The sequence below is a fragment of the Podarcis erhardii genome (assembly GCF_964252035.2).
Source record: "Podarcis erhardii genome assembly, chromosome: 4".
In the NCBI taxonomy this organism is placed as follows: domain Eukaryota; kingdom Metazoa; phylum Chordata; class Lepidosauria; order Squamata; family Lacertidae; genus Podarcis; species Podarcis erhardii.
Genome location: NC_138508.1, coordinates 105,179,273 through 105,195,660, shown reverse-complemented (window position 1 = coordinate 105,195,660; position 16,388 = coordinate 105,179,273). Strand labels below are relative to the sequence as shown.

The following is a 16,388-nucleotide window of genomic DNA, read 5'->3' as shown; positions in this document are numbered from 1 at the left end:
TGAAATTATGGGAAACATCTCACTGATTGTTGGGGGAATGTGGTGGCTCTTGGACTTAGAGCAGAACTGCATGGAATGCACAAGAATGGACTGGATAAAGCTGAGTCTGAAGAAGTTAAAGAGTATTTGGAAGGACTCTTGGGGGGCGGGGATACTGATGGAGTATTCCCAGAACAGAACAATGAGAGAACTTTTACAAGAGTGCTGGGAGGAGTGGAACTAGAGGAAGTGAAACAGTCAGTGGAATTATGGTGTGGGAAACCATGGTTAACAAGAAATGAGACTAGAAAATTTGAATAAGTGTGTGAACTAATGAAAAAATAATAATCAATGATTGTGGATTATGGTCTCAATATATGATCACAGTGAAGAGACACCTGAAGGAATGCTTGAGGGTGTCTTGTTGCTCAGGACCAGAGGCAAAGCTGGTATGCTGAACTGGAGGAAGACTATTATTGACATTTATCAATAACAGGATTTGGAGAGCATCTTTTGGACTTTTTGTTTGGAAGGAAAATGAACTTGGGATGCCTAGAACTGTAGATGGAAAAACACAGTCTAGCAGATGGAAGAACAACTTGATATTATTTGGGATTGAACATTGTAAGTATTTTGAAGAAATCTTGTATATACCACTGACAGACAAACAGCTGAATATTGTTTTTATTTTTATTTCTTTCCATCTAGTCCTATTTATTTTTTATTATCTTCTTATCTTTTTCTGATTCTTATTTGGTTTGTTTTTGTTTTTGTTTTTTGTTTTTGTTTTGATTGGTCTTTTGTTGCTATTGTCCTATACTCTGGGTTAAAGAGAGAACTGTATGTAGTTGAAGGTTGGTGAAGGATTCTGTGTGAGACAAAGAGATGGGGAGATCTTCCAAGGTGAGAGGCTTGGGGATGCTCCCAGGTGAGGGGGGCTCACCTTTTTCCTGCTTGGGACAAAAGTTGAGATATAACTTTAAGAGAAGACTTTACATTCTTCTATATTTTTTCTTTTTTCTTTCTTTATTTTCTTGGGTTTTGCATGTTGTTTTTATTATTTTTGTTCTTAGATTATTTGTTTTTTATTGTATTATGAAAAGTCTTAATAGATTTTTTAAAAATTAATTTTTAAATTAAACCACTGTTCAAAAGTTGAGAAGCCTTTTTCCTACTGGAGCAACTTCTTTGTTAGTTTTGCCCCCTCCCCCCCAAAACGTCTCAGTTTATCAGCATGTATTCTCTCCACTTATAGCACCTTTTAAAATAACAGCTAAAGTATTCTGTCTTTGGTAGAAATAAGGCCTTGCGTGTTGAGGTCCCCTGGGCCACCCCAATAACTCACACATCACACAGAATTTTTTGTTTAAGGTTTTTGGCATAATTTTGGCCACAACTTTATTAAAATACAAATTTGTGAGTGGTTGCGTAGGCATTGGTTGCGACTAGCTGCCCCCACCATGGGGGACAGTCTGACATTCCGCACAATGCGAAAGTCAGAATGGGGGAATACACTTGGGGGTAACAACGGAGCAGGGAACCTGCCCTCAGCCCTCCCCAAAGGCAACCAGGAGCTCATTGCTATGGCCCGAGCCCCCTTGACAGAGTGGACAAGCAATAGTTAGCCCCCAATTCCTTTAACGAAATCCCTTGCAGCAGCAGCATTAGAGGGGCAGGCACAGCCAATCCATGCCCCTCAACCAACCAAACCATAAACCAATGCCTAACTGCAACCTTACAAGTTCTGACAATTTGCCATGCAGTAGGCAAAAACCAAATGGCCCCAGCCAATCAGCCAGATGGACAAAATTCCTACTGGGCTCCTGCCCCAAGAGCATACGACCCCATGACAGGCATAGTAAGGTCAAAGCGAACAACCCTAATTCTAGGGAGAGGGGGACGGGCAATCCAATGCACGGGTGAAAAGAGGAAGCCCTAAACTCGTGCAAGGAGTTTTAGCATTCCTGGCTGTCAATCAACAAATGGCAACATTAACTTCTTCCCAACAACAAGGGAAGCTCCAATTGCATCAGTGGCCAACGATCAATTAGCCCGCCCCCAACTTCGGAGTGTCCTGGTGGCCCCCACCGCAACACGTGCTCTCCATGAAGGAGAACACGCTTTATCTACTTAATGCAACCTGCAGCTTGAAGCACCACTTTGTTTATAGCAATATGTACACTTGCAAAAAAAACCCCAAAACCTGTCACCTTCTTATAAGGCTATGGACTTGTGGATTTAGGTCAGGATGAAGTTAGGAGGTGACAGGTTTAATTGAGATTCCTGCATTGTACGTGGTCAGACTTGATGGTCCTCAGGGCCCCTTCCAACTTTACAATTCTATGATTCTATGAATTGTTCAATATCAAATAAAATATTGATATGTGTCAAAGAGGTATAAATTCAGATCTGCACTCCGCAGTAAACACATGCAATGAATCTTTGAATGCTGCAGGAACCAAGAGATGAATATGCATGTGCGACCCAGTCCTTAATAACAGAGGTTGTTAAAATGAAATCACTGTTCCTGTAAATTTGCACAGGCGATTCTGGGATGTTAACTGGGTTATGGGTTCCAGCAAATATTCATCACACCTCTGTTGCTGCCATGAAAATGACAGAAGGACAGCAGAAAATGTGAGTGTCATCCATTTAATGGTACTGGCTTCCAACACATGATGGGGGGAAGATGTCTGGATAACTGACACTGATATGACCATGATGCTCGGTTGCAATGTCTGTTAATCTGGTATTTGATGGCACTTTGAAGATTTAAAAATAATAATGAGGCAGTCTCCATGCTCACATTGACTGAAAATTAAATACGCCCCGCCTATTCTATGGAAATGGTCTTAATTTCACAACATCACTTAATTTATTCATTATAAGAGAAGCTGGGAAGGTCATTTTATTGAAATAAATGTTGGGCCAGTTTACATTGGATATAACCATGAGCCGGGGGTTGGGCACACAACACAATGATATTATGAAGCACATTTTCATCTACTACATGTTACAACAACAGCACTAAGATTATTGCCAAATCTACTTTTGCCCGCAGCGGAACACTGCACCTAATTTTATGAGGTTGTTTTTACTGCAACAGTTGCCATTTCAGGAACATAAACATTTTCAGACAAAACCTTGGCCTTCCACTATTTCATTCCTGTTCAAAACCAATGACCCCCCCCCATCTACTGCTGAGGCACCAGAGTCAACAGTCCCCAGATTTTGTGGGGTATGTTGACTGCTAGGCATGAGAAAAGGTTTTGAGATAAGCACGGGGATTGCTGTAAAGCCTGATGATGACCCAAAGACAATAGCCACATTCAGGTGTTCACAGAATGCAGAAGGGAAACGAGCAATGCACGAACCATGTGCACTAGACAGTATTACATAGAATCATAGAATCATAGAGTTGGAAGAGACCACAAGGGCCATCGAGTCCAACCCCCTGCCAAGCAGGAAACACCATCAGAGCACTCCTGACATATGGTTGTCAAGCCTCTGCTTAAAGACCTCCAAAGAAGGAGACTCCACCACACTCCTTGGCAGCAAATTCCACTGTCGAACAGCTCTCATTGTCAGGAAGTTCTTCCTAATGTTTAGGTGGAATCTTCTTTCTTTCCCATTCATGTGAATGGGTCCCCAAGATTTAAAGTTTTGGGCCAGCATGTGCCAGCCCATGGATTTGTAGATACAAATATGACCAGAAATTTGCATAATCTTAATCATCCTTGAAATTCCTTTTATCTAAATCTTTTTATCCTATGAATCAGAAATTCTACATGAATATAGTTTCTGCATTTTTAGTATACACATTATTATGCAAACTTTGTACTAAGCAGGATAAATATTTACATGTAAAGGGTTGCTCAGTGACTTGTGGTAGCTTTGACTATATTATATAAACTGCAGATTGCATGAGGTTGTGAGAAAGAGGAAGAAAAGGAGAGGCATGGTGCCACTGAACCTTAAGGCATTGTAGATTTAAAAGCAAATCAGGCTGAGCAAACAAGTTCTCATAGTACAAAATTGTATTATTATTATTATTATTATTATTATTATTATAAATTCAGCCATTCAATATTTTTACAAGTCTTTAAGGTAGCTTATGAAGACCAAACAATACAATATGAAATATATTAAAATAAAAAAAGTATATGTAAACAGAAGTACAGCAGAATTTGCAGCTTTGGCAAATGAAAGAAACTTGAGAAGCTGTAATAATATAGCCCGAATATTACCAGTCTCTGAAACAGTCATCGCTTTTCAGGAGGAGGCACAGCTGGGGGTATCCACTAAATGCTATAGATGCCATTTCTGTGACCAACAGCAAAACTTAAGGAAGTACAAGCCCATCCAATACAGGCCAACTACTATTCTCATGGGTGTTGACTCATCTTACCACCACACTCGTCTCTTGTCTGGACAGGGTTAAGCATTCATTTATTATCCTTTATGTATATCACTGCAGACTACAAATCCCTATTCTGGACATGCATAGCTACTTTTGGATAAGATTAAAAATAGATTTAGTGTTTGGTATTGTCCGCGTATTGATGGTACTTCCTCTTAGTAGATGGCCTCTCCTAGTGGTTTCATGTAGCATGGTTGAATAAAACCAGATGGAATCCCATAAGATAAATGCCACAGAGTCAATGAATAGTCATCCAGCTCTACCTGCTGGAATCTGCCTGTCAAGTCAGGTGAAGCCACTGCAACATAGTGTTTTCTATTTGCATTCCAAATAGGCAAAGCAGGAGGATACCATGACTGATGGAATGGTGTAAAAGCTGCTGAGAACAACAAGTTAATCAAGTATCTCATCCTAGTGCAGACTGCCCACAAAGGTTTCAGTTCCCAAAACTGCCAGAATTGGGTTCAGAAATGACATCCAGAAATGTCTGGTGTTACCTGCCATCACACAAAAAGCTTTCCCAATAAGGGGAGTTTTGCTACCAAGTCCATTGATGTTTCTGCAGGAGCAGTCTCACTTACCACCTCTTGGATCCAACTGGACACATCCTTGCTGCTAGTGATCAACCATGATGAGGAAAGGTCAGGCATAGGGATTGTTGACTGTGCTCCTCCAAGTGTCTTATGCACATCTATTGGCTGCTGTAGTGGAAACTCATACAAGAAACTGAGGCGAAGGAAACACCACACATCAGTTATTTGTCCCACTATTAGGGGAAGAAATATTTTCCTAAGAGAAAATCATGCAAGCAGAAAGTTAGTGCAATGACCCCACTGTCCATGAATGGGTTACCCAAAATAATTGATAGTTTGGGTACAACCAACCCATATTTAAAATTCTTATATAAGAAAACAACAAAATAATAATCTGTTTTATAAAATCAACCTGAAATGCAATATTACTAGCATTAGTTTCCATTTTAAGTTGAAAAAACAATGTCTATCACAATGGCAAACACACATATAAAAAGAGATGAAGGCCCCAATCCAGGATGGGGCACCTGCATTAACAGCTTCTGGGTGCAAAGCTAATACCAGACATGTGTATCCAGCATTCAAATGGCCGGGTGCATCTTTTCATGCAGGGTGGGATGCCCTTGTTTTTGTCCACAGCAAATTATTTCCCATGACCAGACCTGGATTGGGGCCTGGATCTGCTGGTTTCGAGATTGATAGCCACTTGTTAATTTCATACAAACACTTGCAACTTTTTTGAATATCTGTTTGATCTTTGTTATTAAGGTGAAGGACAACCCAAAGACATCTAGCCAAAATCACAGCATGAGAGCAGCATTTCCTATAACTATTCCTGACAGCTGTTTATCCCATCTATTTTTAAAACTTCCAGTGAAAGAGATTCTGCAGCTTCCCTTGTGAATTCTTGTCATTGCTCACCTTTTCTGAAAGTTTTTTTCTAATTAGAATAAATTTAAGCCAGCAACTAAAACGGACTGGTCCCTATTCATAGAAAGTTACAACTTACTGAGCCCTATTAATTTCAGAGGACTTATTCATGATGAACTATGTCATGAGCAAGACTATAGAGCTGAAACGAAAATGTTCCATATGTATGGGCTTCACATTCTTTTCTATAAGGTACCACTGATGATGTTTCAGGGAGTGCTCAAGTGTAATAGTGCAGTTAGTACTGCAGCATCAGGACCAGTGTGTTGTAATAAATCTACATGAAGCCTGTAATTGCTAAGTAATACTTAATTTTGTCTCCTACCTCTGAAGAGCCTAGACCTGCTTAGATATAGTTCCTAAAAGGAACTCAGTCAATGAGTCGCCAGGGGGAGCAAGGTCCCGCAAGCCTTGGCAGAATCTATCAGGGTCCATCAGCCTCCATGAACGAGCCCAAATTGGCTTGCAATCTAAGCAGGGTGGGGGTGGAAAGTCAATCCTGGCTTTCAGAGCATAGTGATCAGACCATGGCACCTTCATCGAAGGAGACATGATCACATCTATGCCTGCACCAAAGATCAAATCCAGCATGTGGCCTGCTTGGTGTGTGGGGCCCGAAACAAACTGGGAGAGCCCTAGTGTCGCCATGGAAGACATCAGGTCCAGAGCCTATGCGGAGGGAGTGGCATCATCATGGATGTTGAAGTCCCCCAATACCAATAGGTTAGGGAACTCCAAGGTCCAGCCGACCACTACCTCCAGTAGGCCTGACAGGGTGGCTGCTGGTGCACTAGGTGGCCGGTACACCAGACAGCCAGCCAAGCTCTCCTCAGAACCCCACACTAGGCCAACACATTCAATGCCAAGGATCGATGGTGATGGAAGAGCCCTGAAAGAACAATCTTCCCAGATTAACAATGCCACCCCTCCCCCCCAGCCCTTGCAACTGGTGGAGGACGGAGAAACCCAGGGGCGCCATCTCTCGTAAGGTAACTGTTTTCCCTTCGTGCCCCCAGGTCTCTGTCACACAAGCCAGGTCAACCCCCTGCGAGGTAAAGAAATCTCACAGGGTGGCGGTTTTGTTGCCTATAGACATGGTGTTGGACCATACCAGTGACAGAGGTGAGTAATCCTTGCTCACCCTACCCTCGTCTCTCGGGATGGGGCGCAGATTGGAAGGGGTATGAGCATATCCATATCTCAATCCCCTTCGCCCATAACATCTGCCCCCACCACCATACCTCCCTCGCCCCTCCACGGTAGCAATCCCAAGCCTCATGCTTGCCTCCATTGATGGCATTGATGTTATTCTTTCCCAGCCCAGTTATTCTGCTTATAATATCAACAACTTGATATACTCTAATTAGTCGAGTAGGACAAACCAGCTAACCATCAGCTACCTATCTGATTATATGTAAACTATTATATTATTTGTCAACCAATAATATTAAACTAATTAATTAAATTAGAAAATAAACCACAAAACATTCCACGGCTAAACAAAGCTACCATATAACATACATTCAGGGAAGAAAAACCACCTAACTAGCAGGAAAACAACAATCAAGTATCTAACAATAGACAAGGAAAACTTAAATATAATCATGAAATAACGGACTATAAAGAACTAAAACAGCTGGCAAAGGAAGGGGGAAGGGAAAAAAGTTCCTCCCACCCTTAATATTGGACCCAGAATTCTGCATAAGATGCTATTAATGGACAACAAGGGAGGTGATATATCACATTTTCCTCTAAAATTAAGAGCTAAACAAGGAAACCTGATCGATTCTTCCCCCGTGCTATCGACAATTCTGGGCCCCGGAGGTTTTTGTAGCATCATGTGCCAGCTTGAGTCTACTCGAATGATCTCTGAATCTGCCAACCTGGACAACCAAGCGACATCAGGGGACGGGCAAAGGAAGGAGGGGCAGGCTCGGTAAATTCCCTGTTTGGTGTTGATGCCATGCTCAATGGTCTCAGGGGGCCCTCCCCTTGCTGTTGCGCTAGCACTTGTAGCAACAGAGAAAGTGTTCCTCTTAGCATCAGGAGTCCTCGGGTTTTTCCCCGCAGCTGGTGTTCTCAGGGGCCACGGGGTGATACCTTGGGGGGGGGGGGGAGCCTCCGTTACCTCATCGTTCTCCATGCCAGGGTGGGAGCCGCCAGTGTTGCTGCCTCCGGGACCGACCGTCCCCCAGCTGCCACCTGGGTAGGTTCAATCTCAGGTGCCTTGAGACCTGGGAGGTTCAGGATTGGCCTCGTCCTAAACTCCAGCTGCATCTGAAGAAAGGATGTCAACTCACCCCTAGGTGGAAGGCCCTCATCACAAAGGCCCCTGAGAGCCTTGACCTCACATAAGTTCTGTTGGTTACCCCCTCTGCTATGGCCAGCTGCCAGCCCTGTGGCTTAAGAATCTCTGGAGTCTTGAGGGTGGAACCATCTGACAATCACTGACAATCATTCTCAAAGAACCAAGAAGCAGGAACCAAGAAGCTGCAGAAGGGGCTTCCAGTTCCACTCTGCCTTAATGGAGGCAGTCCCCATGACAGCGGGAGATCGCTGGTGAAGGAAAAACAAGGATGAATCATCCTTGCAAATTCTCCCCAGGGATGGGGGGAACGGGCTTCACTCGCAGTTCATCTCAACACCTGGCTCTGGCATAGAATGTGGGGGGCAGGGAGGCGCTGAGTGCAAAAGCCCTTCACCTGGTGTAAACCCTCCAACACTGCCATTAAGAAGCAGAGGTTCTGTTAATTAGAGCTTAATTGGACTAAAGTACAGGCCCGTGCTAGAAGAGATGAGATCACAAACTTCAGAACAAACCAACTGCAAGGACCTCAAGGTTTGAATTTGAGATAAGACTTCGTTCAGTGCAAAAGCTTACGCTTTCTTTATTTAAAGTTTTCTTCTCTACATTTATGATTCAGCAACTCTCCTCTGAATGTTAGTTCAAATTATATTTCTACAAGAGAGGATGGAAGAAATTGGATTATAATATCAAATGAACTGTGTGTGTAAAAAAAAAAGAAAAAAGGGAATAAAGCTCTATATTGCAAAAGGTTTATGATGGAAACTTAGAACTTGCTGTTCCCCATCCTTTATTATATATGAAGTGAACTGAATAACACTAAGAGGGCTTGGAATTTAATTTAATTGGAAGGATAATTTGCCATATATCTTCAGCTGGAAGGAAAGATGAAAGGAGTCTGTGAGCTGCCAAGGAACTAATAAGGTTCCTTATTGAGTCATCTGCAGTTCAACAGATCACTCTTCTTCCCAGGTTGAGAAGAAAAATGGTGATAACAGTTTATTTACTGGGACAGAGCAACTTTTGCAGCTGTTGTTAAAGTTCTCGGTGCAAAACAATGGAGCATGGGACGAAGCAATGGAGAAATTTCTGGAACAACTATGGGATATCAGCTCCGCCCAAGGCATGATGGATAACAGCAACAATTGGGGGAAAGAAAGACATAACCTCTTACAAGGAAGAAACACCACAGACAGAATAACTGCCACACACAGAAAGAACAAGGATATAGTTTGAGTTCCTCACTTGTAGTTTTATAAATCATTTAATGTGTCAACACAAATAGAATTTAGTTGTAAAAGGGATTATTATTATGACTGAAATGTAATTGAAACTATCTGTCACAGCTTAAAATTAGCCCCTGTTTCTTTAATACAAAGGGAACTGAGTCACCATGAGTCAGCGGCTTACAATGAATCGGCAAAGCCTGCATGACTCATGCAACCTTTCACCTGCATATGCCTGTATACATAGAGCGGTCATTGATTTTGTGTGGTGTGGTGTTGGTTGGTTGGATGGTAGAAAGTTGGTTGTGTTTGATATGTATGAAGCTGTCGGTTTGGGTTGAATAAGAAGACTTTTAAGAATAAAAGCAGCATTCTGCAAAGTACTCTTTCTCAAGGACTCTTTGTGCTAACTAGGGTCTGAGGACCAGGCAAAGTAGGCCAGAACCTTTTCCTTTTCAAACACTGACAGGTTATGGGCCCAGTGTTTCTGAGCGTGTGCAGAGTGCAAAACAACTGACAACATCTCAGCAGGAAGCTGGTGAGTCCTGGTGGTGTATGGAGCCAGTGGCTGTGCATTGAAGCAGTTGGTGGCAAGCTGTAACAGTCTGCAGCGACACTGGAGCAGCTAGAATCTAGAAGATTTTAGAACACAGAAATAAAGAAAATCATCAAATCTAGCATGTGGGGGGCCACTTTAACAAATTATATAATTCGCTATTAGAATGATTGGAATTGTGTTATAAATTGGTATTCTTATAATGAGGATATTATTGAACTGTAATTGAAAACTAATAAACATTTATTACCGAAGAAGAAGAAGAAGAAGAAGAAGAAGAAGAAGAAGAAGAAGAAGAAGCAGCAGCAGCAGCAGCAGCAGCAGCTGCAGAAGGGAAGATTTGCAGGAGGATGGTGCTGCTGTGTGGCAGGTTGGGGATCAGGAGTGGGCATGGCTGATGAAAGGTGAACCTCTGGGAATTCAAGAAAGGCATTGATTGAAGCAGTGCCTTCTTACTCAGCCCCCAGAAGCACACGAAGCAGCAAAATAGAGGGGAATAATTGGGAGCGTGATTGGATTGACAGGAGGGTCCTGGTGGGCTGGACATTGCCAGCCAGGGGGGGAACCACATTTGTGCATCCAAATCACATGTCAAATGATAATTTGATCAATAATGTCAATCTTAATATCAGTTTTGGGTTGAAAGGAAACTGGAAGTTTTTGGTGGGGTGGGAACAATGCTTTTTGGCCTCTGAGGCCAAACAAAATGCACCCCCCCACACACACACTAATGGGGGAGTGAAGATTTTCATCAGGAACAAGAGGGTGTGGGATATGCTTTCCTTGTAGATCTTGCTGCCAGAGGCAGTTGCCTCAGCTTCCCTGAAGGGTGGGCCGGCCTTGGGTAGAAATCTGGCTGCAGCTGCTTCAGTGCCTCCCCATCCGGCTGCTGACTCTTCTGTTTGGATTAGCCACATTGACAATCTCACCCAGTCAGGGATCACACATGAAATGAAATTTCATCCCTCTTAGGTAAAGGTAAAGGAATCCCTGACAGTTAAGTCCAGTCGTGGCCGACTCTGGGGTTGCAGCGCTCATCTCGCTTTATTGGCTGAGGGAGCTGGTGTACAGCTTCTGGGTCATGTGGCCAGCATGACTAAGCCGCTTCTGGCAAACCAGACCACGCACAGAAATGCTGTTTACCTTCCCGCCAGAGCGGTACCTATTTATCTACTTACACTTTGATGTGCTTTCAAACTGCTAGGTGGGCAGGAGCAGGGACCGAGCAACGGAAGCTCACCCCGTTGCGGGGATTCAAACTGCTGACCTTTTGACTGGCAAGCCCTAGGCTCTGTGGTTTAGACCACAGCGCCACCGCATCCCTCTCATCCCTCTTAATTAGGCTTTAATTGGGGGTGGGCAGTGTACAGGAAGTGTTATGTGTAGTATGCATACGACTTCGTGTGACAGATTGTGTGTGTTTGTGTGTGTATTCTCAGTGTGGCCCACAGTTCTCAGCCAATAAACTATTTTGTCAAAAACTTAGCAAAAATTGGTGTTATATTCATTTAGGCATAGGGGGAACAACACTTGAATACTGTTTGCAAATACCATCTATAAACAGACTATTGAATTGATGTGTGAATTGCTCCTTAGATCTGTCTTTCAACAAACTCCTCTTAATATTTAATGCACTCTCTGTAACAATGCTGTCTTTTTTGTTTACATAACATTATGATATCGCCATTAGAATGACAACTGGGAAACAGAAAGGAAATCAAGCATTATGGCAGCAAAGTTCATACTGAGTTCATAGTGAGATACAGTGTATATTTGAGGACTGGAACCAGAAAGCGCTTGCTTTGATTCTGAAGTTTGTATCCTGCTCTTCCTCCATAAAGCCCAGGATTCAAATTTATCACAGCAACCCTCTGAGGAAGGTCAGGCTGAGACTCAGCAAATGGCCCAAAGTCCCCAAGGAGGTTTCATGGCCAAAGGGGCTTTTGAACTTGCATCTTCCAGTGCACTAGCGCCTCACTTAGATCCGTAGCAGTTCTGGACTCCTGTGAAAAATGCTAAGGATTTTACATTTTCCTGCTTTACTACAACCTGCCCCTAGTCCTGCTTCTTGTGGAGCTTATCCACCAGATTACCAAAAGATTACACTTTAACCTATATTTCTTCTAAACTAAACAGGTCTCTGTTGTGAAAAACAGTGTTGCGAAATTCAATTCCTTTGCTTTCAAGAGAAGGGCGGAGGTGAAATGGGGAGGGGGACTATTATGTGTTGCCCAAGCAATGCCAGCTTGTTTCCTTTGGGGTTAACATTGGCAGAGTGAATTTGTAACTTATCCCTTCACAGAAAGGAGACTATGCTTTATACAATTTTCCTCCACGGACATCCATAATAGTACGTGTGTGAGGTGAGACAAAAGGTACAGAGGGATAAATCACAGTAGGAGGACATGTTCCTTTTATGAAGCATTTCAGACTTGGAAAATTTAAAATCTGCCTGTATGCTTCATGCGTGTGTGTGTGTAAAATGCAATTTGTCATTCTATCTTTTTCAATTAATGTTCTTTTTATTGGCCTTCTTTTAGGCCAGTAACTTTACAATCCCTTTTAAACTCATCTTTAATAAGCATTCACAGTTGACTAGACTTGGCTGATATCCTGTTTATTACTTTCAGACTTCATCAGGGTTTAGGCAGTTTTAGCCTCGTTTCCTTATGTGCTATATTATGATGAAGTGGCAAATAAAAGACTTTACCATGACAGGGTTTTTTCTCCCAATTATGTGCATGAGTCACTCCACTTGTGTACATGACAAATGCCATCTTTAATTTGACTAGAATATCATTTAGGAATTACTTGAAGTAACATGTTGTTTATTAAAAGCTGCGGGGGGTTGCCTAGCTATAGGTATCATGCAGGGGAGACCACTGCCAATGTTAACACAAAGCATTAAAATTTCAGTATCTTCCTATTTTAATATCTACTCAGTTTAAATACCTTGGAGTATTTTTAATACCTCAGTTGCTGCATGTTTTTTTTAATAAACAGCCATGCAATGTTACAACATTAGCTAAGCATATTTTCAGCCATTCCTAGTTAAAAAACAATAAGAAATAGTCACTTTAAGACATTTGCTAAAGTAAAAATATAAGCATTAATTTCTAATATAAATTCTCAGGATTCTAAATAAATTCCAGGAACTTTAGCCAAATAATGGGTTGTTTATTGCAAGTAATTATCCTGGAATAGCAAAACTGAAAGGGAAAAAATGAGTTTCTAGATAACTGAAGATGTACATATATAATAAGTGAAGTGATACCTTTTAAAAAGTACCATGAGCAACCTTTCAAAAACTGTGCATAGCTATATGTGATGAAGAAAAAAAGTGAAATGGGAACCCCAGTGTTCCTCAGTCATCTCTTTTCCTTCTCTTGTGTTTACTGTAAATAAAGTGAATATATTACCTTATGTTCCACCTCGATTGCTGGGGGTCTTCTGATGAGGAAGTTTGGGTGATCCCACAAGGCCACACACCTCTGGAAAGAGCATTCTCCAGCTGGAGTGCCACCACCAAAATGGCCTGCTCCCTAACTGTCACCCACCTAACTTCACTAGATGGGCTAGCCAGAGAAAGACCCCTGAAGATGTTGTCGAAGACTGTGCAAGTATTTATGACAGAAAACCATATTTCAGGTTACAAGTTGCAAAGAGCTTTAAAGGTCAAAACCAGCACTTGGAACTGGGGCCAGAAACAGATTGAATGCTGCTGCAGATGATGAAGAACTGACAAAATATGTTCAAACTGTCCAGTTCCAGTTGGCAGTCAGTCAGGTGTTTATTGTTTTAGCCAATTACCATTACAATGCAATTAACCATCATGCAGCCCTGTTTTGGACTAACTGAAGTTTTCAGCATAATTCAGCATAATTTTTTTAAGGCAGTCCCATGTACAGCACATTTAAATAATCCAAACAGGAAATATGGGTAACTGAAGCCAGGTTATCTCTCTTCAGGTATGGCTGCAGCTGATATTTCAGCCAAAGCTAAAAAGTGGCTGTTTGTGGCACTAGTGACAATTAATGAGTGCTACCAAACTGCACATGACATCCTTTAGGGGATTGCAACCCCTTCCAGAGTAGGGTGAACAAGACTCACCTGGGCAGGCAATGGAGCACCAGCAGTACCCCCATCTTGTCTGGGTGAAGCCCATGTTTATTGACCCTCATTCAGTGCAGCACCATGGCTAGGCACTAATTTAACATCCACACTGTCTCACTTGGATTAAGATGAAAAATAGAGAGAGAGTGCTGGCTGTCATCTGCATACTGGTGGCACTTCAGGTGTGCTCACTCAGATGTTTCATGTAGACTTTGAACATCATAGGTGATAGAATGGAGTCCAGGGCTGGAGGGTGGGGCAAGAAAGGTGGAAGAAGGCCTTGTCTGATGAAGTCTCCATATTGTTTGGCAAACTGTGAGTTAGAACGTTTCATATGATAATGAAAACTGAACAGAATTTCTCTCCTATCCCTATGCATTCAACACACAACTTGGAGAATCCTTCAGGAAGGATATCATGGTTTGATATCAGATGGCCCTGAGAGATCCAAGAAAATAAAGAGGATCACAGTCTATCTTCCTTTTTTTCTTGGCCAACAATGCTTGTTGCCTTGGACTGAAGCCACCTTCATCAGCTCAGGCAGAGACTTCAGCATCCTTCAGCAATAAATAAAAACTACACTAAAAGTATGTAATAAAAAATACAACAGCAAATAAATGCATCATGGAACCAATTCTGGAAAGAATAAAATTAATTAAGAACCTCGGGAACACTTACCAGAAAGAGCATTTCATAGCTATGGTATCAATGTTGGGAAGACTCTCTTTCCCATGGCCACTTCCACTTAGTTCAGGTGTCAGTTGAACATGGATGGAGATCTTTGACAAAGATATCACTATATAGTTTGGCTGATACGGAGGCAGTCAGTCTTTTAGCTACCTATAGCCCATGACATGCAGGACTTTGAAGATAAGCAGGAACACACTGAACAGTGCCAGAAAAAGACAGTGAAGCAATGCATCTGTTCCAGCTGTGGCAAATGTGATCCCAAAACCCAGTTCCAGTAGCTGTATTCTAAACTTACAACATTTTCCGTACAGTCTCCAAAGGTAGCTCCATGAACACTGCCTTGCTGTAATTTATCCTGGAGATTAGCAACACATGAGTTACTATGGATAGGCTGTCTGTGGTTTAAGATGGTGTGCTAGTCTCTGTATGCCATGTAAGACACTTGTGCATTCAGTGAAAGAGCTACAGCAGCCTGCAGTCCTGTCCATTCAGGTGGAAGATCCCAGGTGGAACGAGCTTGTGCACCTAATGTCTCTATCCGGCCTTGACTGAGCTTCAGTTTGTTGGCCGTTATGTAGCCTATGACCAAGTCCAGGCAGGGGTTCAGTTCTTCCACTGAAAAAGAGAGATAGGCTCATCCGCCTCATCTGGCTCATCCGCCTTCCCTTCCTGCCTACTAGTTTGCCTGCTCCAACTCTGTCAGCAGAGGCAGACCATCCAAAATTACTAATGTGCATGGCATCCATGATCAGTTACTGACTGATCTGACTGCATTATATTGGGTGACAAAGGCTGTAAAAGCTCCACCTGCTAATCCTTCCCTGCTTTTAAGGAGCAGCTACAGAGGCTAACTGACAAGATGGTAAAACCTAGCTGCAGAAAAGAGGTACAGTGGTGCCTCGCAAGACGAAATTAATCCGTTCTGCGATTCTCTTCGTCTAGCGGTTTTTTCGTCTTGCGAAGCAAGCCCATTGACGGATTAGCGGATTAGCGCTATTAGCGGTCTAGTGGCTTTTAGCGATCAGCTGAGAGGCGGCTTATCAGCGGAACAGCTGATAAGCGGCTTAGCGGCTTAGGAAAGGGGGGGGAAGCGAAAAAACCCCGCGGGAACTCGCAAGATTTTTTCGTCTTGCGAAGCAACCCCATAGAGAAATTTGTTTAGCGAAGCGCCTCCAAAACGGAAAACCCTTTCGTCTAGCGGGTTTTCCGTCTTGCGAGGCGTTCGTCTTGCGGGGCACCACTGTAATTTTTTATTTTATTTTGTATTTTACATAGAAACCAAAAGTCAATAAAACACATGGGCTGGTCGTAAATTTGTTGATGCTGTGAGCACCACAAAAATGAATTCAAGATCCTGCCAGGGTAGGCCTGATCTGCTTTCCAAAAGGGGCCACTGCTGACAAATTAATGGAGCAGTAAAGGTAGTATTAACATGTAAAGTGGGACAACTCCTTACTGCAGTGACAAAGCAACTCCCAACGCTTGTTAAGTGAGTTCCACAGGATCAAGTTTGTTAATGAATTCCAACTAGGTATTTTTATTCTGGTGTCTCCATTTAAACCTTTTCATGGAAGAATGGTAATTTTAAGGTGAGGGACAATGTCCTTGGAGATTTGCAATGCTCTCAGTCTGGTTT

The 16,388-nt window shown here is 42.5% G+C and overlaps 2 protein-coding genes across 5 annotated transcripts in view; one reads left to right on the top strand and one right to left on the bottom strand.

The window, feature by feature from the left end:
- The window catches only part of LOC309339850 (uncharacterized protein), a 61,400-nt gene extending 52,668 nt beyond the window's left edge, over positions 1 to 8,732 (bottom strand). For 2 of the 4 annotated variants that reach the window (XR_014155556.1, XM_081858368.1), the window contains exons 1-2: positions 7,991 to 8,732; positions 4,981 to 5,188 (exon numbers count right to left, since the gene is read on the bottom strand). Coding sequence is in view for 1 of the 4 variants with exons in the window: in XM_081858368.1 (XP_081714494.1) it covers positions 4,981 to 5,188; positions 7,991 to 8,139 (357 nt within the window). In the remaining 3 variants the exon portion in view is untranslated. The remainder of the gene's footprint in view (positions 1 to 4,980; positions 5,189 to 7,990) is intronic. The other 2 variants (XR_014155557.1, XR_014155558.1) reach the window with 1 other exon arrangement.
- The window catches only part of PCDH17 (protocadherin 17), a 472,217-nt gene that overhangs the window by 420,665 nt on the left and 35,164 nt on the right, over positions 1 to 16,388 (top strand). The window lies entirely within an intron of this gene.